Source organism: Cheilinus undulatus, linkage group 6 (assembly GCF_018320785.1).
Source record: "Cheilinus undulatus linkage group 6, ASM1832078v1, whole genome shotgun sequence".
NCBI lineage: Eukaryota > Metazoa > Chordata > Actinopteri > Labriformes > Labridae > Cheilinus > Cheilinus undulatus.
The window spans coordinates 34,246,472-34,270,329 of NC_054870.1; the positions used below are offsets into that span (position 1 = coordinate 34,246,472).

The window sequence follows — 23,858 nt, forward strand, 5'->3', positions numbered from 1 at the left end:
CTAACTTTGAGTATTTCCAGGAGGAGCTGTACTTTCATGGTCATCTAGTTTCACCTGGTTTCAGATGGAATCTATGCAAATGAATAGCCAATCATACATTTGCATGGCCGCTTTTTTGTAACCTTATTAAAAGCCCTGCTCTCAAGAGAACTTCACCTTAAAACAAAGCCTCTCTCTCTCTCTGCTCACATTTAAGCAGTTTTTAACCTGATTGAGGAAGTTTCTCTGGCGAACTGTAAGTGTGTGTTGTGTGTATGTGTGCTGTCTCCCCGCCCAGCTGAGCACATTTGTTTCTCAGTGAGGAAAGCCTGAGTCAGGATCCCACAATGATGGAAACTATCTCTAATTGGTCACAGCGGATAAGCACGGTGCAGCGGTACTGTAACTATACAGAAAACTACAGCTGCTCTCTGTGAGGATGACAGCTCTTTTCTTCAAAGACAACTTCCCTGCTCTGCACCGTGTGTGTGCAGCATCTTTGATCGAGCCGCTGCTTCCTCTGCAGGAGGAGCTTCATGCTACACACAGGAGAAGGAATATGTTACTGCCATTTTTCATTAATATTTCTGCATGTAGCAAACAATAAGTATTCATTTAGTGGACAGTATGGCGAGAATGTGTGAGAGAAAAACATAACCATTTACCCAAGATGCAGAGTTATAATAAGTTGAACATTTCAGTCTGCAGAATCTGTCATATCTACCACTGAATGTCCATCATGAAAACAAGATAATCATGACTGAATGATTACTGTGCTGTATGCTGTTTTCAGAGAGCTAAAGATTAATAATAGGTTGCTGGTTGATGAGCAAAAATGTAAAATGATTCTAATCAAATGAAGCCTCTGGCTTTCAGTAGTCAGATCTGAAACAATGCAAAATAACCTGCAGAAATATGCACACAAAGATGCAAAAACCATCATTTTAGTAATCGTTTTTCTCCACTGATTATCCCATTTGGGGCAGCAGGGGTCTGGAGCCCATCCCAGCTGTCATTGGGCGAGAGGCAGGGTACACCCTGGACTGGTCACCAGTCAATTGCAGGGATATATTGACATTCAGAGACAACCAGCCAGGTACAATTTAGAGCCACAAATTCAATTTTTGGTGGTAGGAGAAAGCTGGAGAACTCGAGAGAACCCACTTATGCACATGGACAACATGCAAACTCCGCACAGAAAGGCCCTGACAAGGCAACAGGCTTTGAGGCAACAGCGTTAACCCCTGACCTGCTGTGCAGCCTGTGATCTCATTGTCAATCAGCATCATAAGGATTATGATTTCTGTCATAATTGAGTAGTAGTAAGACTTTCAGAGTAGATTTTCAGACCAAAACAAATGCTCTTCATTGGCTATACCTCCTTCATCCCACAACCCCCCCTCCTGTGCTCACCCATTTCCCTTGCAGAAACAGACAGCAGCAGATACGATAAGACATCACAAACATGACATGGCACGGCAGGATTCTTATCATTGTTCCCTTTGGAAATTCATCTTGGACACCAACCCAGACGGTGCTGATAAACACCTGAAAACAAGATTCTGCAAACACTATGTATCTCGCAGGTGAAACTGTAATCTGTGTTTAGACTAGGGATGCACAATATTGCACTTTGCCGATATCCGATATGCCGATATTTTAAAACTTCTTTTGGCCGATGCCGATTTTTTTTAAATACATTTTTTTCCACTGTAAAAAACACCAATTCCATTCTGTACTACAGTTTTTTTTTAATATTGGTAGTCTATACTACAGACAAAACATTTGATTTTCATCAGAAATGAAGGATGCATTGTTTTTTTGAAATACAGCCATACACAAATGTAAAACTTACAGTAATGTCTTTGGGTTACATGGGTTACATTACATGCTACATTTATTTTTAACAGTTCAGCCAAAGTCATCTGCATCTTTGAGGGCAATAAAAAGCAGCAAAATAACCTGCTGACACTGAGCTCCACAGTGCAAAATAGAAATAGCTTATAAATTTAGATTGATTCTCCTTATTACTCAGCCAGTTTGCAGGATGGCTCCCTGAGATACTCCTGACAAAGTGCTTTAAATAACAACAACAAGAAAAAGGCAGATTTTTAAATGCAAGACATCTAGCTATAGTTCAGAGCTTAAATATGCTTTTAAATTTTTGAGACTCAAGATGAACAAAAGAAATTAAACTTCAACTGAAGTAGTTCTCCTGATTCTGCTTTAAACAGCACAAACTAATGTCACATAGCAGGACATGCACGTTCTTTTTCTCTATTTCCATATCCGAAACATAAGGCTATAAGCACCTGCTAGGTATAACGTAGCAGGGCTTTAAATGCATCATTAGCCCGCGGAAGCCCGTATATCCCACCACGCTGAAAGGCTGATTATCAAGAGCTATAAATTCAATGATTTTCCTGTTCAGCTCCTTACCTTTGGGTGATCGCTGCTGTATTTCTTAGCTTTGTCAAATGACTTAAGTAGAGGCTGTTGATGAGTTTACCCTGGCACAAAGTTTTGTCATTCTTTATCTTAAGAAAGTCCTTGTTGTCATCAGGGTGACGATTTCTTAGAGTGGTGTTGTTCAAGACGTGTTGTTGTTGTGCTCCTCCTTGCATCTCATGTACTTTACAAGCAATGCAAACAGCTACTTTGCTGTCTTGTTCCCACACCTCAAACTTCAAACTTGAGTTTGTTGTTGGCACACATCCGGCGTCATCGAGTGTGCTAAATTATGATGTCACATTATCGGCTGTACAGATCGGCGTAAATTTTATCATCGACTGATACCGATATACTGCAGATCATATCGTGCATCCCTAGTTTAGACCAAAGTAAATTATTCCTTCTGCTCTAATGGTTCTCCTTCATTTGTACTCTTGCAATGACACAACATCATTATGCAACAAAAAATGTCCCTGAGGGGGCAGGGCTGCCTCTCTCCCCCGAAGCAGTGGCAAAGCCCATGGAGAGAGAAGTGTAGATGAAATAAAAATGCATAAAACATGCTTGAACCTTTGAATGACACAAACAGGCTGTAGAAAAATGGTGTCTTCAGGGTGAACAAGGAGCTGAGAACAACAAACCAAGAGGAAGTTTGACTTCACACTTTATATGGATTTTATTACTTAACCCTACATTTAGTATTGATATTGAGAGTGCTGCATATAAAGTCTTGAAACTTTTTTTTGATAGTTAGAACGTTGTTTGCACTTCTTTTAAATCTATCAAAGTTTCTAAAGTCTGTTCCATCATCTATTAAACCTGCTGATGCCCTAAACTGAGTGTCAATACTTTTCCTCCCACTTGCTTTGAATCATGACCCATCCAGCACAACTGAAGACTAATGAGGAAAATAAGACCCAGCGTGAGTCAGCATGTCCACTCTCTGTTGATCAGGTGGAGGAGTTCAATAAGCAGGGGCTACCGGTGAATTAAAGTGGCATTTAATAAGTTGTCTTCAAAGTCAGCGAGGCTGACCTTTCTCTTGAGCCCAGATAAACTTAAGAAGAACTTGAGCAAAGCAAATGACAATAATATCACACACAAACACTTGAACACACAGGAGGATTACATCATTTATTATGATCTCATCTGTTAACTGATACAGATTATCACCCACGGGTGCTACTTGACCTGCACGCTGTATTTTAGTGGTGGGAATCAGGGCTGGGTGATATGGACCAAAAATTTTGTCTTGATATTTTTCAGCTGAACGAGGATATATAATACACATCTCAATGTTTTTCTTTGTGTGAACAATGAAGTCAGTCAAATCCACATGAGCCAAAAGCCACTCAGGAACTTTTATTAAGAGCCAGCTGCATGAAAAGCCAAAGCTTTTGTGAAAGAAAATGCTCCTTAAATGAAATTCAATAAATAAAGTGGTTATTCCCAGTTCAGTCTTAACATTTCAAATGGATTATTTTTTGGTGATTAAGCATGTTACCATTAGTAGTTCCTACTGTTATCTTTTTACTGAATATTAGGCCTGCTATCTTTAAAATTAATAAACTATATCAAGAAAAACAATACTGTCTTACCCTATATCTTTTGTGAAAAAACACTGTATCTATCTGTGTATCCTAAAACTCTGTATATTTCCCAGTCCTAGTAGGGATGGTTCTGCCATGTATTTAATGTCATTAAAAAGCTCTAAATGTACTTTACAACTTAACAGCGATATAATGTGGCACGCAGCTGAACTCTGTTTCAAGGTCATAGTTTGGACATACTTTACAAGAATCTATAGTCTCAGTCCCATTAGGTCTGTCTGCCAATATCATGTAACACTAAGTGCTTCAGACATTGTCTAAGATGAGTGTTTTTCTCTTCCTAACTGAAAAAATAAGATGTCTGTATGGGCACAGAGAAGTGGTGTCCTCCATCAATGGAAAACATTGTTTTATTGCTTTGGCAATTATCTTAACTGTTCATCAACCAGCGTTCTTGTGTCCTTGGTTGAGACGTGGTTCAGCTGTACCTATTTCCCTGAAACAGTACAATTGATTACTGATAATTGAAAAGGAATGGTAACCTCACCAGTTAGTCACAAAGTTTTTCAAGTCTTTTCCTTGAGAGAAAGGAGTGTGTTTATTCCTCCTTTCACCACACAATATAAAAGGTGTAATTTGTTGTTTGTTCTCAGGAAGGCATTCCTATGTTGGTGCCTTACCTCCAAACTTCTAACAGAGCAAAACAGGGCAATGCTGCCATCTGCTGGATACATGATACTAGTATTTGGAAACTTTCTTTTTAATAAAGATTTTCTCCCTTTTTTAACCTTTAAAAATGTGCAGCATTTCTTGGCATATATGTGGTTTAGGACATAAACAGAGTATGACAGCCCTGTCTTCATATGAAATACACATCTGAGCACATCAAAGAACAGATTTTTTGTATTTTATTTTTTTATTTTTAAACAATGAAATGAGGAATTATTTTTCTCATTTTATAAAATCAATAAATCAGTGTTACACCGAGGCTCATTTCATGGAAATTCAAACACAGACTATTTTCCCTGACTCGTTCTTCTTTTGATGACAAAAAAATTGTGTTTTCCATTTTTTTTTTTCCTGTGCTAAAACAATATAAGAAATCAGCTCGATTTTTGTTTTTTTCATTTGAATAATAGACCCTGTTGGTGATTTAAAACACTGACCCATATGACTGACACCTTGAGCTCTAAAGCAAAGGAGGATGCGCTCCATTTCCAACAGAATCACAACACAAAATTAATCTTGAAAGTATTTGCCAAAAACACTCTCCTTGCATCGCAACATCCTAGTTAAATATTATTTTTTACATTTTGACATTTTCTTAAAATCTAAAGCATGATGTCTTATCTACAAAGTAGCTCATGGTTCAGCAGCCCCTTCACTCAGTGAACTGATCAAACATAGAGCTGACAGTGGCCTCTCCTCTAAGACTACTAGAGCCCACTTCTAGAGGCAATAAACCACACAGACGCACCACCTCTGGCCAGACAGTTCTGTCTGTCAAAGATGAAAATCTCACCATCTACAGTTAGACAATGTCCTACATGCAGCACTTTTGAAGCTCAGTTAAAAGGATGCCTAAAGTCAAACTACATTTGCAACTACTCTTTTTTTAACAGGGGTGCCATGACACCCTGGGGTGCATTCTGGCATCATCAGAGGTGCCTTCAAAATGCTTTATATGTAACCAAGAATTATCATAAATATGCAGATGATTATCTTTCCTTGCTTTGATAATAAAAAGTTGTCCCATAGGCTCCTGAAATCACATCAATTTAGTGGTCATGCATGTTTTTTTCAGTTAGCCAGGTGTTCATGGAGTGAGAAATGCATCAAAGTGTGTTTTTAAGGTCCACACAACCACCAGGTATTTCATCCAAGGCACTAGATAGTTTTACAAGAGTTTAGAGATTTTAGAGACTCTCAGAGAGATTTTTCGCCAAAACTTTTTCTTAGTGGGCCTTAATTACCTAGTTATTTTATAGTTATATGTGGCAATAATCTTGTAATTTCTCTAGAATAATTGGCGTTTTACCAAGTAATAACTTGGAAAATTTGTAATATTGAGGAAGTTTTTAGCTAGTAATAATGTATCAATTATTAAGTAATTTGTAATATTGTTGTAATTCTCTGGTACTTAGGTGCTATTTTAACCTTACACAAGCCCTAACTACTAACACTGACATTATTTCTCGTTCTACTCAAACCCTTAAGCCCTTACCCTAAGACCAACCCCCGAACCCCAAAAATGGCTTTTGAAATTATTCAGGAAGGACTCACTTTAATTTGGTGGGCAAAAATCAAGAAATTAATGGGGATTTATCAAACAACATATATAAAAATTATCAATGCTATTTCAAAGAAATGACTCAGTAAAATACCACCTAATTACAAGAGAACTGCCACAATATTATGAGGAATTACTTGATAATCAAGACATTATTACTAGGTAAATACTTCCTTAATGTAACCAAGTTATTACTTGGTAAAATACCAACCTATAACTAGGTAATGACCACTTTATCCTTGAGGAATTACAAGATAATTACACATATTACTTTTACATCGATGTAACTAGAGCCCTCCTCACAATAGTGCTACCACGTTAACTTGTTAATTCTATTACTACATTACTGAAGAGGACAAGGGCCACCGAAAAAAATATTTGAGATGCAATTTTTTTGCTTGTCATAAAGAAGGCAGAATTCTGAGATTAAAGTCAGAATTCTGACTTTAAGTAAAAAATAAAAGAAAAACTGTCTCAACTTTTTTTTCAGTGGCCCTAATCCTCTTCTGTACCATCCCTTTGCTGTCATAATTGAAAATGTTGGGGGTTTTTTTTATCCCTTTTTGACAGGGGGTGATTTCATATTTTTCAAAATTTCTAAGGGTGCCTTGACAGGACAAAGGTTGAGAAACAGTTCACTAGCCAATGGCTATAATCTGCCATATAAATCATATGCTGTCTAGTCCTGTACTAGCATTGTTTATTCATATGCACAGTCCCTTTAAAAACACATTGTTATTAAAAATATTAATATATATAGTTATGACAGACCAGATCCAATAAACACAACTGCCAAAAACTTTTAAACTTCTTTAAAAAGGCACACTGTAGGGGTAAACAAACCACTTGTCCCTTAACCATTTATGTTGTGAAAGAATATACGAGACCCCATCATTAATGCGACCAAACACCTCATGTCCACACCTCGTAGATTATGTGTATTTTTCCATCTATCTCATCCATGAATGCACATGTGTCACTCACCCTGACATTAATGATAATCCTGTCCCACATGCAGTGATCATGTCCCCCTGGTTACTTCCCCTCGTCCTTGTCTTAAGCAGAGAGCATTTTGGGATTTGAAGTGTATTCATGGCTGGCTTCCAGATTATGGGATGGGGAGAGAAAGATAAAAGGATCACCTGTGAATCCTACATGCTTGTAGTAGTGCCTATACACACACACAGATATAAACAGTGCCTGTCCTGGTAACCTGATGTGTTTCTGAGAAACACAGGGGCCCTGTAACCTGACAACACGGCCTGCAGCTTAGAGAAAAGGTTGTATTGTTATCGCTTTAAGTGGAGCTGATTTTTATCTTGTGGATGTGCTAGAGTAAATTCAGTTTCCACGTCTCCATTGACCAAACAAGCGTAAGAGTCTCACCTGGAATAGCTCTCTAAAACAAGTCATTATTCAGCTTCTATGTAAAAACAAACTTAATCCCTGCTGCTTCATGAAGGAAGTCTTTGGTTTTATCCAAACAAAGCCTCCTTGTTGAGGTATATTATGATAAATGTTTAACAGGTGAGCAGCTTTACTGTTGTAGTTCAAGAAAGGGTTTGATGCAGAGGGGACCCAGACCGGGGTTACATCTGTCCTAAGCCCACTGATCTAGAACCTGAGCTGTTGTAACTCTGCCCAGATCAAACAATAAGCAGAGACGACACGAATGGAACATTAGGGAATAGAGAGGTGGACACGTGGAAACAATGTCCTGTGCTGTGAAGGTCTGCGGCGGCATTCAGGGACTGTTTGAAGGCAGGCGTGTCTGTAGAGACAGTTAAGTCGCGAGCAGCTCGTGTGACCAATGTCCCGCCTTTGTTTTTTCCTATGAAGAATCAGAGCAGGGCAGGCATGGATGATCCATGTTCAGAGAAAGGTCAGAGTGGTTTGTCAGAAACAGACTTTTATACTCGCCTCTACATCCTTGATAACATCCTTGATTACTTAATATGAAGTGGCTCGGCTAAGATTTGCAAATAGATGAGCTAAAGAGGGACAGATGATCCGTCTCAGTTTGTTTAAAATGGATTATCTCTACTTTCATCCATCATCTCATCTCTAATCCTGTTCCCTTTCTGTGTTTTTTTCTCCTCATTTTCCAGGTATGAAGCTGAGAATGCCTTCTTCTTCAATCTAAACCTAGCTGACTTTAACATCATTGACACGCTGGGCGTCGGTGGCTTTGGCCGTGTAGAGCTGGTATGTTTTTCTTTCTATTTTGACATATTGTCTGACTGTTTCTGTAGACTCAGCTGATTTTGTTACTTGAACTTTTTTCTCTCTTCCTTGCTGCAGGTTCAGCTCAAAAGTGACGAGAACAAAACGTTCGCCATGAAGATCCTGAAGAAGCGGCACATTGTCGACACGAGACAGCAGGAGCACATTCGTTCTGAGAAACTCATCATGCAGGAAGCACACTCAGACTTCATTGTTAGGTATGACTCCTGTAAAACTTTAATAGAAGGGTGCTACATAAGCAGTACACACCTGAAGGACTGGTACTTGAATACCAAAGAGAAAGGAGAGTCTGCTTATTAAATCATCCTCTGTAGAGTCTGAAGGGTTCTTTATCATGGCCTCCCATATTGTATTCAAGTATAGTGGAAATAGTCTGCACTGTTCAACAGTGCAGACAGAATGAACGTGAGCATGAATGTTTTTCTGTCTGTCTCTAGTGTTTATGTAGTCATCCCAAGAAGTTTTTCAGTTTTCAAGTATTCTCTGCTGAGATTCAACACAGAGGTAAAAGTCAGGCTTAGGTCTTCTTCTATCTGTGTGTGGCCTCATTAATTTTTTATCTGAAAACATCTCACAGACACCAGAATGCTTTATATTTTCATTTAGGTCTTAAAACCCCCCTTCATCCATCATATTTAATGGCAGCATAAACTGCTTTATTCTTATTTGAGAAAATTAATAAGTAATAACCATTCTCTGTTTAAAAAGAAATCAACCCAGAAATATCTGTTTATAATTAAATGAAATTAATTGGATTAAATTGTAAGTTTCTAAAGTATGCATGAAAAGATGTTGAGCTTGCACCCCCACATAAGTGAAGACTACAGCTCATGCTTTATCCCCACCAAATATTTTTGCACATAAAAGATCTTTGAGATGACCTCTGCTTTTGTGTTTTCAGACTCTACAGAACATTTAAGGATAGCAAGTACCTTTACATGTTGATGGAGGCGTGTTTAGGAGGAGAGTTGTGGACCATTCTACGAGACCGGTAAGCTCCATTTAAGAATTTAATGATGTGTATTAGCCATGTCCTAATTACACTTATGAAAGATAAAGCATCACAGTGGTATTTCTATGCATTTTAACTGAGCCTAGAGCATGGCTTTAATAGATTTCTAATAGTTTCCAATTCAACCATTCCAATTTCAAAGAGTGAATTCTGGGACAGCATTATAATAATTTTATAGACATTTTTATAGATGACATGTGTAAAACTTTTTTTGTAAAAAACAAACATGATGATACCAAGGCAAGAAAAATATGTCACAGGCTTGAAATATTGAACAATTCTGTTTTTAATACTTAAAAAAACAGGCGATCTCTGGTGCACTGTCTAAACTACAGAAATGTGTTTGCTACATTCTCTCCTGAAACATGTTTACACAATTCATACAAGACTTTTTAGCTGAGCAGCAGCTTTTAAAAATATAATTAAAGGCATGATTTTTTCAAAGCTTCTCTACTTTTTAATTCTGTTGGTTATTAGAATAAATGAAGCTGGATCATTTTTAGACATAGCATTAAAAAGTAGGTATCTAAAATGGCTACAACATGGTAAATTATGGTGAATTTTTGGGGCTTATTGTATGGAGAACTTATAAAATAACAGATATTTATCATTACAGATGTGCAATTAAAAAAGCACTGGCTAAAGTAAAGATAACTTCCTGTTTGGAAGGAGAAAAAGGTGTTTTAGAGATCGCTCCACACAGTTCTTTTCAGCTCTTTTGTCTTTGTGTTTTCAGGGGTTCATTTGAGGACTCAACCACCAGGTTTTACACGGCGTGTGTGGTGGAGGCCTTCGCCTACCTGCATTCCAAAGGAATCATCTACAGAGACCTCAAACCAGAGAACCTTATACTGGACCACAGGGGATATGCTAAACTGGTAGGTTATCATTGGGATTACAACATAAAATCTCTAAAACCCCCTTTTCCAGAGTCTGAAGGTCAGAAAGGCTGCAAACCAGAGAGCTCCAGTCTTTTTATGGCGCTGGGATGAGGAATTAAATGAAATTTGAACACTTGCTTCATGCTGGCTGTAAAGTAAAGCATAAATATAGAAGAAAGAAAGATATAATTGAGGTTAAGTCATGTTCTGTGTGTCTTGGGGTTTTGCCATTCCCCTCACTCCTCATGGAGAAACCAGTTTGTAGCTTTTGGCAGAGCAGCAACCAGCTGCTCTCTCCTTCTATCCATCATGAATAGAAGTGTAAAGTCTTCTACTGCAATAATCACAGTTTTAAACTTCACTTCATTTATCCAGAAAGGATGACTTAAATCTGTTACAAATGTAAAGAAAATTATCTGAAACAAATACAAAGAAATCATCAGTTTGTCCAGCTAAGCAGAACAATCTCTCTTCCTCAGGTTGATTTTGGCTTTGCGAAGAAGATCGGGTTTGGGAAGAAGACGTGGACCTTCTGCGGGACGCCGGAGTATGTAGCACCAGAGATCATTCTCAACAAAGGCCATGACATCTCAGCCGACTACTGGTCTCTAGGAATCCTCATGTTTGAGCTCTTAACTGGCAGGTACTTACAAGCCAGTAAAAAACCATAAGGAAACTTTGACAACACCTTTTAATGGGATGTTATTAAAGTTATTGATAGATGTATCTTTGCCACTCAAGCTTCATACTTTGTTTTTGTATCATAGCCCTCCATTCTCTGGCCCTGATCCTATGAAAACCTACAACATCATCCTGAGAGGCATCGACATGATCGAATTTCCAAAGAAAATCACCAAAAATGCTGCCAACCTAATCAAAAAGCTATGCAGGTGCATGTTGACTTTTAAACAGTTTAAACTCAGTCGTTCTTTCAAAGTTTAAGTGTTCTGTTTGCTGAATTGGGATCTTCTTCTTCTGCTGCAGGGATAATCCATCTGAACGACTGGGAAACTTGAAAAATGGAGTCAAAGACATCCAAAAGCACAAGTGAGCATGTGTCCATATCTTTCTTACTATGAACACTGTATTTATACATGTACCTTAATCTATAAGTGTATAGAAGAACATAATAAACAGTGATGTTTCTTTCCTTTTAGATGGTTTGAGGGCTTTAACTGGGAGGGCTTGAAGAAGGGAACACTGACGCCACCTATTATTCCTAATGTGAGTGTGTGTTGCTGATCATCACTGCTTTCTCTGTCATTGTAAATCCTACATTAAAAACTGAAGGTCTGGTTCACATAAGAAGGGACTGTTGCTGCTGACAGCTCCAAAAATGGCAAATCATTTGCTCCCACTATCTGCTCGGTCTTAAGGTCTAATTCACAAAGTACACAGCACTGATGTCATTCAGGTCCAAACAATCACCCTGCCCTGTGCAGTTTGCATTTGTTTTGCATCAAAATGTCAAGAGGATCTGTCTGCAGAGCTGAGCTCTTGCACTTTTTCAAGTTGATTGTGATGCAGACCTTGAAAATGTGTTTCACGGTGTAAGACAAAGCTTCATCCCTGAATGGAGTGAGCAATGACAACTTGAAGGAAAAACACAGTCAATTCCTTAAAGTGTGTGATGGTATTTAGATGAAGTATTGCACTTGTGACTGATTTACCATCAAATCCAGTGTAAAGACACACTTTAAGTACCGTGTCATACAAACTGGTGGCACCTATATTCTAGTATAAAATGTGGAGACTTGTGACCATGACCACAGGCACAGCTGTATATATATAACATACATCCCTGAACCTGACATGACTGAAAATTTGCCTCAATCTATATATAATCTATATCTATAGTGCTTAACAAACCACCTGTCATATTTGTGTCAGAGACCATCCAGCATCATGAAGTGCTTTAATGCAGGCACTTTCATTTTCAGTGAGCTCTCGCATTTTACCATTTTGAACGAGAATGAGGAATTTCAAACTGATTTCACCTTTTTATACCCAAATTTGAGCCGGCTCACTGGGCTTCTCTGAGAAGTCAGAAATGAATCAAGCATAACATTCAACCACTAAAATGAATTTTTCTGTTTAGGAATGCAAGTAAATAACTATAGTTTGACATATTAATCAAGAAATAATAATGTGCTTTACTATTTTTTCAGTTTTAAATCAGTAAATTTGAAAATTCATGGATAAGAATAATAATGACATTTTAGCATTAAAAATGTCATTTGGGTTGAAGAGCTTCTACATGTTGGTGTATTAACCATTGCAAGACATAAAAAATGATTTTGGTAATTACCAATGCTGTTAATTTAGGGCAGCTGTGGCATAAACCTTACTTTAGGTGGTGGTCTAATAAATTTGTTAAGCACTGTATATATATATATATATATATATATATATATATATATATATATATATATATATATATATATATATATATATATATGTATCTCAGAGAGCTGCATCACAGCTCACAATCTGCTGAGACACATAGCAAAGCAGACCAGGCTGGCAAGGGTGGGCACCACTTTTTATCATCTTTTCTCCCTTGTTAAGTCATCATAATCCTGCATTAAAAGAAAATGGGAGTATCCTGTAAAGTAAATGTGGAGTACTAAAAGACAACAAGTGTTAAGCGAAGGAGAGCAGAGCAATGCGTGCACTGTGAGTCTACTTCACAGCAATCCCAGCTGGCCAAGATCTCAATTAAAATATGAATTCAGCAATTATACTATGGGGCTAATGATATGTGCAAACTCCAAACCGATGGAACAGATGATACTAAAAGAGCATCACAGGTACACAGAAACTGCATGGCATGGACCTTGCTGAACACCCTTTCACACAGGGAGACAGTTTAAAACTTTTTCTCTATCTGATAGACGCCAACAGACTGCAGTTTGTATACAGGGCAATTCATTTTTTGGATTTTATGGTTATCCCTGGCTAAGTTAATTATAACAAGCAATATTTACAGACTTTATGCGTGAACCATTATTTGTTTTAGTCACACAGATTGTAATAGTTCTCCTTATCAGGATAACGATTTCTCTTATAAATACGCAAACACCATCAACTCTAAGCAGATGATAATTTAATCTCTCTAACTTCTTTAGCACTGATGTTTGTGAATTAGGAGCTTTTTTTGCAATGAGTCATCTGAACATAAGGGTCATTTTTTTCCTCCAAAATGACCATATGATGGCTCATTTCAAGATGCCATCTGCTCTGCAGCACAGTTACACTAAGGTAGCATTCAACCCTTGCTTGTGTTTTGTGAATTAGATTATGTCTTTTAGACTTATTTGCACAGATTTAGCAGGTGCAAAATCCAAAGAATCCTTTTGTGGATTACTTGCTAATCACTCCCCCTGTCTTCCCTTCAGGTCACATCAGCAGTTGACACGAGTAACTTTGACAGCTTCCCAGAGGACAACGAGGACCCGCCTCCAGACGACAACTCTGGCTGGGACGTTGATTTTTGAAATCCTCCTCTCTCACCTTAAAACCAAAAGAAACTCTTCTTTTGTTGGCTTGGAGGCCATCATGAGGAAGTGGCTGTTGTAGAAAAAGAAAAACTTCTTTGAAATATAAGAGAGCATATGGAAAAGAAGATAAATGGATGAATGGCAAACCCCCTCTGGGTCACCGATATGCCTTTATTTCACTGTGGCTCTGGATCAAGCATTTATAACGGGACTGCTGTAGCACTTCTTCAGTGTTGTCTTACTCTCTCGGCTCTAAAGGCAAAGGAAAGACGGTGCAGGGATTCACACACATACATACACAACACAACAGACGCTGATTATGGAGCCAGATTCTGGGGAACAGGGATTTAGTGGGCGGAGGAACAGCAGTCTAACTTTTGGTTTTAAGACAAACAAGATGGACTGCTGAAAAAAGAGGATGCTGGTTGTTGGTTTTATTTTTCTGTGTTTGTTTCTCTGCAATATTTGGGTGAAACATTTGGTGGACATGGGGAGATGTTTCTGCAGTTGCTCTCTATTTTTGACAAGCTGCAGTCTTCAGAGATCTACACACCACAGTTTGCAAGTTAAACTGGTATCAAGTGCTCAAGACTAACCTGAATGTCACTGATTTTCTTCTTATTTAACATCCATACTGCAAACAGCATGTACGGTACAAAGTATTTGAATTCAGAGAGAACACTCTCACAAATCAGATACTTAGTATATCTACCTTGAAAAGCACAAACACTGTGCATTCAGTGGAAAGAGACTTGACTCTTCAAGTGCCCTGCTTGAGATTTAAAGAATCACACACCGACACACATGAAATGTCAGCTACTATCTCCATTAAGCATTGTGTCATTATGCACTTAAGACCATTAACTGAGAGAATCAGCTGTTAGAGCTTATTTAAACTTCATTTTTGTTCTTTAAATGCTTTTAATCATACACATGAATGCTTCTCTACCTACACCTCATCAGTTTTCTTTAAATCACCCAAATGCCTGGCCCTCTGTTTGCTTCTGAAATAACTGTGAACATGGTTTATATGTCTTTGGTGCTGTTATGATAAATTATGATTAGTGATGGCGGGATGACAGTACTGGTTATTGTTTTCGTATCGTGATTTTTTTGTGCTTGATTTCTTTGTAATGTACTTGACCTCCTCCCTTAGAAAATTGGAGACTTGTGTCAATTTGTAAACTTGAGTGGAAAATTGTTTGCTATCACTTGACACCATGTTACATTGTGCTCAGTGGTGTTCTCAAGGGTTTTAAACAAAGTGAAGTTCATCCGTAGAGGCTAACTTTACTCTTTGGAGGCAAAATTGACTACATTCAAACAATCACAGTGCTGCAGTAACTTATCATTACCACTCTGAAATGTCATAAATGTGAAATGAAAAGGGTTAAAAAGATAATATATAGGGATGCACGATATTGAATTTTTGCCGATATCCGATATGCCGATATTTTAAAACTCATGTTGGCCGATACCAATATTAAATTACATTTCTTTTTCCACTGTAAAAAACACCAATTCCATTCTGCACTACAGTTTTTTTAAATATTGGTAGTCTATTTTTTTTATTAAGAAACAGAGACAAAACATTTGATTTTCATCAGAAATGAAGGATGCTTTTTTTTTTTCAAATACAGCCATGAAAATGAAAAAGAAAAACTTACAGTAATGTCTTTGCGTTGCATTGGCATTACATGCTAAATTTATTTTTAACAGTACAGCCAAAGTCATCTGTATCTTTGAGGGCAATAAAAAGCAGCAAAATAACCTGCTGACACTGAGCTCCACCGTGCAAAAAAGAAATAGCTTATAAATTTAGATTGATTCTCCTTATTACTCAGCCAGTTTGCAGGATGGCTCCCTGACATACTCCTGACAAAGGGCTTTAAATATAAACAAGAAAAAGACAGATTTTTAAATGCAAAAAAATCAGCTATAGTTCAGAGCTTAAATATGCTTTTAAATTTTTGAGACTCAAGATGAACAAAAGAAATAAAACTTCAACTGAAGTAGTTCTCCTGATTCTGCTTTAAACAGCACAAACTAACTAAGCAACAAAGTTTAATGGGCATTTCACTGTTAACAGCTCTGTAACAACCCGGTGACACCCACATCTCCAATGCTGGAGACAGGACACCTGCAGAGTGTCTGCGTTGCACGGGAGACTTGGCATACAGAAGTTTGTTATTGCTTTTGCCATTTCGTTTCGTGCATTGTCATGTAGCACAACATGCGCTTAATTATGACGTCACATTTTCGGCCGTACAGATCGGCGTAAATTTTATCATCGGCTGATGCTGATAATTAGCGTTTAAGCTTTTATCGGCCGATACCGATACCTATATACTGCCGATAATATCGTGCATCCCTAATGATATATTTTGTGAAACTTAGCTCACTAGCTCCATGATCATCCCATCTTACATCCCAAAGTCAAAACATAAAATCCGACTACATCCAAGTGCCTTAAATCAATGGCATACAAAATTAACATCCCAAGTCCTCTTTGATGCTGCATGAACACATATACACCTCAAAAACTGACATGTCCTCTTAGATGGCTGCTTCTCATCCTTTGTTATATCTAATAAACACATTAATCACTGCAGAAAGAGAATTTTTATTGACATTTGATGGCTGGCAAAGTGTATGAAATTAAAGTCCTGCTTGATTTATCTCACAGAAAAAATGATACATATATATCAAACGTGACATGGCTGCAATGACATGCTTCTCTCTATATATCTGACACAGTCTCATGAAGTCAAACACAACTGCCTGGATATAAAGTGAAGAATAAATCAAAGCTCAGACAGCTGTCACGTCTACTCATGAAATCTGAGCTGTTAAGAGATGGCGGGAATGATTTGCAGCCTTCATAAAATGAATATCCTTAGCTGCTGTTGACAATCTCTGACGGCACAATAGCACTGATCATAATGCATTGTTATTGAATCAGTGGTTCTCAACTGGTGGGTCAGGGCCCCAAAGTGGGTTGCTAAGCTGTTCACAGTGGGTCATAAATGTAAGCCTGGAAAAACTGTGGACAAGTGCTTGACTTACAGAAGCTCTAAGCAGACATTGATCCATATATATTTCATTTTTATGCCATTTTTCTGTGATAACGTAGACATTGTAGGGCTGTAGTCCACCAAAGAAAGACATGGCCGACTGAAATTATACACTTGTACCAACCAACTGATAAGAGCAGTTCAGTATCATTAGAGGGGAGTGAAGTGGCCAAAACTGGGGCCGGTGTTAAGTTCCCTGACTGTGATTGCTCTGTGACAGTAGGAGCTGTAGTCTCCCTGCCTGTTAACAAATTCTTCACTCTTAGCAACACCTTTTAAACGTTAGGATCCAACACATTTAACATGGTTGAGATACACACACAAGTTATGTGATGCTAGTTCATGACACCTTCAGTCACAAGATGGGGCAGTTTGACAGAGAGAGCCTGAACACTCATGCAGCTATAGCTTTATTTTATGTTTAGATCCAAGTTCTGGTTCAGAAGCATCATCATTTTTATGTTTAACTCACTGACCAATGCTTTAAGGCTCCTAATAACCTTAAAAGTGTACGGTTTTCATATTTTAATCTTTCAAATTGCCAGACTCCTTCTTTCCTATTCCCCCATCATTTAGGTGGAACGTTTTCAACAAGAAAGGGGCTTGCATCATGTGGGAAAAGTACCGAGATGGTTTGCTCTTATCAATTGAGTGGTTTAACTTTTTTAAAAAGCATTCTATCTCTACATCAGTTAATCAGTGACAGGGTAGTCAGTGCAACCTGGCTGGCAGTCTAAATAAAGCTTTAACCAGCATAGTAATTTTTAACCAGCACCTGCCCATGATTACCAAAAATATGGACTATATGAACATATGCTATATGAACTGGTGATCACAGCACAATAACTATTCAGAATAATTTACAAATACTTATGTTAATTCTTTTTTTACTGTTTTATAATAATACTGTAAACACTCACTTCTTCCAGGCTGTGATGTGTAACTTACAGACAGAACTACTGTCAAGACAGAACAAAGCACTATATTCAGAAAATAAGTTTTTGGATGGACAAGGGCTCATTGACCAATGACCAACCGACTAGAGGGTGCCCGCCCTAGTACATCCAGCAGTTCTTTTTCTCAAGATCTCAACTTAGCTATCTTGGGATAACAAAGCTGGTTTTCTTGTGACTTAACCGCGGTATGTACAGGGAGCTCCAAGTTAAAACAAGAACACAATATGAAGAGTACAGGCCAACACTGCTTAACTCTGTCATCTCCACTTTTAACTTCTTGTTTTGAATTGAGGACTGTTCAATAAAACTGCACTTCACAAAGCCTGACACATGTATGTAAAGCGTTATTTAACTCAAGCCAAAATTTAGTTTTGATTCATGAATTTCTTACAATGAGGGAGAAAAGCATTTAAAAGTACACACCAATGTGGAAGCAGTGCACTTTTATATGCTTTTCTCCCTCAGTCTAAGAAATGTAAGAATGAAAACAAAACGCCTTATGAGGTGCTGTTTTTTTTAGTCAGAGTCCTCAATTCAAAACAAGAAGTAGTATTGAGAAGTAGGACACAGAGGTCAACGGTGCTGGGCAGTGCTAGCCTGAACCCACTGGGTATGGGGGTGGGGGTTAAACTCAGACACCATAAGACATGCCCTGTTACAGTCATAAAAATTCAACATCTCTGTTGCTTTGAAAACATTTGCAAATACGTGAGATCACCTCAATTTAAAAAATAAATATAACATAAGAATGGTAACTTTTAAATTAATATATATATTTCAGAGCAAAAATTCTACATATTGTTGGTCCAAGTGTCATTTTCTCAGGATTCCACACCAACATTTACATTGAAAACATGCATGTACTCAGGGCTTTTATAATGCTCTTTGTGAAAAAATAACATTTGTTTAAGCCGATCTCTACAGTGTCTCTTACAGCATGTGTCATGAGAATCAACAAAAAAAAAAAAATCTGCTTCATTACTTTAATATTTCATTATAGTGTCTTTACAGCCCATGAGTCATGCAGTGCAATGCTACGTGGCATTTTTACCCCCACCCTGTTCCTTTTTTCCCTCTGTGGACATAGACAAGGATGAGGACAGACAGAGATGACAAGGGACCAGGAGTGTCTGACCGGACTATTTTCTTATTTTTTTTTCTTAAACTGTCATCTCTCTCTCTTTAGCTTGCTTTACCAATGGAGATAGTTGTGCATCAATGATATCCACATTTGTGATTGACATTTGTTGTACACGGGCTTGTGTCAACACAGTCAAAATAATATGGCTAAAATGATGGTCAGTGCAAAGCAATAGAGTTCCTTGTCTTATTCAAAATAAAAGCACTACAGGTCCCATTATTTAAATGGAAAAGGCAGAAGATCGCAGTGTGGACAGGGAGCATGAAGCTTGTATGTAGTTATAAGACAAAGTGTTCAGCTCAAAACTGCAACATTTTTAAGTGGTTAAAAGTTTTGGGAAATTTGGGCCAACATTTCTCATTCAGGAGAAGTCGGTGGGTCCTGAGGCTAGACCAGTTGAGAACTACTGCTTTAAATGATGCAGAAAAGCTCCACTCATATTTCATCCACACAGACTGACATGCTTACATTTATATTCATAAATCATTAAACAATGCTCTGAAAATGAGAACGAATCTTTCATCTGTAGGCATACCATCGGTGTTTTACTGTGTTAAGAGCAGGTTCTGTTGATCACAAAGCCTTATGTATGCCATCACTTAACAGATCACTGGTTTTCAGTCTTATATTGAGCGCCTTCTGCAATGTTACCCGATATCTGCCTTGTGTTTTGTTGTTTATTCTGCTGTAAATTGATTTTGCAGAGTGCCACGTGTAAGATTTTTAAAATTATAGAGTAAAAACAATACTTTTGAGTGGTGCTTGTCTCCTAAGTCTTTCCCATGAACTTGGAATGACAGATTGAAAGCATGGAGAGGCTGTTTGAAGACAGATCAGCAGAAGTGCTACTGGGTCTTTGCCTTAAGCTCTAAGAGGCCTTAAGAAATACTCAGAGCAAGTGTGTGTCAAATATGAACTCTATGTCTAAAATTACTTTCAGGGATTGAAATGAGATGAGATTTATGGTCCCACACTTGAACATAATGCATTCAGAAACAACAAATAATTGCCCCACCCTACCCCCCAAAATATAGACTATATATATGCCATTAGATTCTCAGTACAGTGCAAAAATGCAGATAGAAATCACAGTCCAGTCTAATGTCATTCCTACCTTATAGATTTGATATTAATAGAAATCAGGGATCAAGAGTGAATGGAATTAGGGCTGGGCGATATGGCCTAAAATTGATATCACAATGTATTTTTGCTATATCCCGATACACAATATATATTGTGATATTTTGAAATGGCCTCTCAGCAGCTGTATAATGTTTAATTCAGCCCCAAATGACACTAGTTTGGTGATAAAAATAAACTGTTCTATAGGATTTTAAATAAAATTGTTTGCAGAAAGTAAAAATCAATATAGACTCAAATTTAGCAGTTTTATTTTTAAAAGGACTTCATTCAATCTTTTACTAATAAATAAAAAATACATAAATCATGAATTACTTGATATTTCACAGTGTATGCAAAGTCCTGAAATGTTTTCTATGTTATGTTTACTATTGCTGATTATAAAATGATTATTTTCCTCATTAAGGGTGAAGTAAACCTACACAAAACTCACCAATCATATATGCAGTAAATGGCCAAAATCCTGCAGTCTAGTCCTCCATTCAGGCTCACAGCTGTGATTATATCAGTCCATTATCTGGGCTGATGAACACTGGACCAGTTTCTGACAAGTTCATAACATGAGAGCATCTTTAGACCTTATTCAAGGAACTGTCCTGTGTGATCATGGGGGAAAAGCTTGTCTGGAGGCGGGAACATTTTAACTACTCGTTGTTGGTGTTTTGAACTGTAAGGCTGAGATAAGGCTCTGTTGTTGTGGAGATGTGGATCACATTTGTCCGTTGCTGGGCCGTCTTCTCTCTGACCTGTACGACTCTGGCAGGGAGTTTTCAGCAAAATGCGCCCAGGCAAATCTTGTATTCTGGGTTAAGTGTCTTTTCAACAACACTGGGCTCATGTCTTTAGTGACATGTTGTGATACTGCTGACGTTATCTCGGAGTCATCTTGTGGCGTATTTTAACGAATACTGCGTAAGTTCCACTTCTTCCTTTTCAAAGTTGAACGACTGGTCAACACTGCAGATCCAGTGCTGTTTCTGTCTCTAAAGTCAGCTAACTCCCCACTAACTAGCCACACTGCTGTGTTTACCTTCCTCTCCCTTGCTTCTCGCTGCTGATGCGCATGTGCAGAGGAGTTTTCTGGATTGGTGGAAGAGAGAGAGTGAGCTCTCTGCTGTGAGAGATGTGAGCAAAACTCCAGTGAGAAATGCAATTTGATGGCTCAAAACTTCAACATACTTTATACTCGGATATTCGTGATATAGTAATTTTATACATCCTGGGTGGCAAAAGCCGGGATACATCGAGTATACTCGATATATCGCCAAGCCCTAAATAGAATAGCATCAACACAGAATGTAGACAACCAAAAAAGACAAAAGGGATGACCTTTGGCTCCAACAGAAAGGTCCAAGATCCTCAAAAAGCCCCAAAGTGTCTTCATATCAAGCAAATTCTAGTTAGGTATATCCATATATCAAAAATAAACTGGGGTTTTCCCTTTGGTTAACAACAACATGCAATGAATGAAAAACGATTTGCAGCAAAATAATGGATACAGCACTAACAGAGGGCGTTTTAAAACTGAAAAGTTACACCTGGTGTATGGCATTTTTATTTCAGCCTTATGGATGTCCTGTGCTTCTTTTACTTTGTCATTTTGTTCCCTCATCATAACTGAAAATTATGATGAACCAACAAAATTAAATGAAATAGGACCTCATACTGGTCTATTCTTGAGGCATCAAAATGACTCAGACTGGGGGAGCTAGTGGCCTAGTGGTTAAGGGCGCTCCCCATGTGTGGAGGCGGCCGGGGTTCGAGTCCGGCCGTTGCCGCATGTCTCTCCCCCACTCTTGACCCTGTTTCTGACTCTATCCGCTGTCCTCCTCTGTCTAATGAAGGCACAAAAATGCCCAAAAATAAATCTTGAAAAAAAAAAAAAAAAGACTCAAACTACCCCTGTTTGCACACCTGTGATGAGTCATGGTCATCAGGTAAGTCTGAGGATTTGTCCTCCTTAAAGTGCAAGGTTAGATAAACACCGGAGTGTCATTTTTGTCACTTTATCAACAGAAAAGGGAAAAGGAAGGGGTGTGGAGAGAAGAAAAGCAGTTAAGTAAATGAAATGTAAATGAAAAAAGTGAGAATGTTTTCAAAGGACATAGAAGGGATGCAGTAGCCATGTCATGTGTTAAATCTAACTCAAAGTGGAATAAAAAAGGCTACATCTGATAAAATCGTCATAAGCATCTACAACCTTCAGTAAACTGCTGCATATATTTATAAGTTTATAGCAGATACAAAAAGATTACCAACTATGTACATCACAGATTACACCATTTTACTTATTCCTAAAGTCTGGTTTGACATCACAGGAGTACTAGCAAATAAACACTGACTCCTGGGTACCATTGATACAGTGAGCATCACTTCATGTTTTTGCGCTACTGTGTTGCTCTGTGCCATTTCTCATAATGACAGAGCAAGGCCGACATTGTGTATTTTTTATCATATTATTGATCACACAATTTTACTTTTGCCAAATTTATTACATTTGGTGCATCATTATGAACTCCTGTCAATTCCAAACAATTGTTATCAGTCTCATGAACTACTAATAAACAGTATCAGTCCTGAAAAACCTTTATCAGTCGACCCCTAAGGATCAATAATAATTCAAGTCATGCCATATCATGCTTGAAACACTTGTAACTAATTTGCCTTGCAGAATGTCATTTACCATCAGTGGTGGGGTTATAATTTTAAGTGTACACACTTCAGAGATGTAATGTCACATGTTAAAGTCTAGCATTCAAAACTTTGATGATATAATGGGGTTGACATTTAAAACATGACTCAACCAGGAGTTGAAAATCCTATCATACTGGCTTATAATCAATGAATAAAAAACAATTTGATTATGGTAATACCTGTTCGATTAATTGAATAAAAAGCATATCATTTTTCATTTTCTCAGAACAGAACTCAAGTAACTGCATTATAGTGTTAGCCTGTTCTTAATTTAAAAAGAAAAACATGTTATTCAGTGAAATGAGATGTTTAGGATGACTCAATGCTTGCGAGAAGGTCAGCTTGTCACAGTTTTAAGGATCTGAGCCCCCTAATGGTCTGATCCTAAAATTGACCCTCTTTTCTACAAACCCAAAGGCTATAAATCCTGCAGGGTGCCTTAGACTGATTTTTAAGGACAGCTGTACGTTTTTTTTTTTCTTGAATTCTTTTACTCACACAATCACTCCTTCACAAGACGTGGAGGCAGTTATTTCCGTTTTTCACCACAAGAGGGAGCTCCAGGTAAACCAGACCAGTCAAAGCAGCCGGTGTGAAGTGATGAGTTAAGGTTGCCTGAGATCTAATAATCAGTGCCGGTGTTAGTGCCATCCACTTAGCGGTAAGTGCAGATGATTCAGCTTCTCTGGTCTCGGTGTTATTCGAACAACAAATCTGTTTGGGGGACAGGGGAACGGCTTGAGCCATAACAACAGGGTGACAACTCGGTGAGATCAAAGGGGATCAAAGTGCATCAAAGGAGCTCACCTTAGCAACACTGACATTTAGTAAAGTGGAGATAAAAGCTCCACTTCAAAAGATATACAGCAATTCAAACGAAGTAAAGTGCTACAGTGTGTTCATCAGGTGGCTATGTCGCATCTTCACCTATAAACACACACACGTG

At 38.0% G+C, this 23,858-nt stretch overlaps 1 protein-coding gene and 1 long non-coding RNA gene across 3 annotated transcripts in view; one reads left to right on the forward strand and one right to left on the reverse strand.

Annotated features, from left to right (window-relative positions):
- Positions 1-15,393, forward strand: part of LOC121511176 (cGMP-dependent protein kinase 1) — a 165,228-nt gene extending 149,835 nt beyond the window's left edge. For both annotated transcript variants that reach the window (XM_041789771.1, XM_041789770.1), the window contains exons 10-18: positions 8,379-8,475; positions 8,572-8,711; positions 9,416-9,505; positions 10,263-10,404; positions 10,887-11,050; positions 11,175-11,297; positions 11,392-11,454; positions 11,565-11,631; positions 13,806-15,393. In XM_041789771.1, the coding sequence (XP_041645705.1) occupies positions 8,379-8,475; positions 8,572-8,711; positions 9,416-9,505; positions 10,263-10,404; positions 10,887-11,050; positions 11,175-11,297; positions 11,392-11,454; positions 11,565-11,631; positions 13,806-13,904 (985 nt within the window). In that variant the 3' untranslated portion in view covers positions 13,905-15,393. The remainder of the gene's footprint in view (positions 1-8,378; positions 8,476-8,571; positions 8,712-9,415; positions 9,506-10,262; positions 10,405-10,886; positions 11,051-11,174; positions 11,298-11,391; positions 11,455-11,564; positions 11,632-13,805) is intronic.
- LOC121511178 overlaps positions 1-23,858 on the reverse strand; it is a 172,779-nt gene that overhangs the window by 91,742 nt on the left and 57,179 nt on the right. The window lies entirely within an intron of this gene.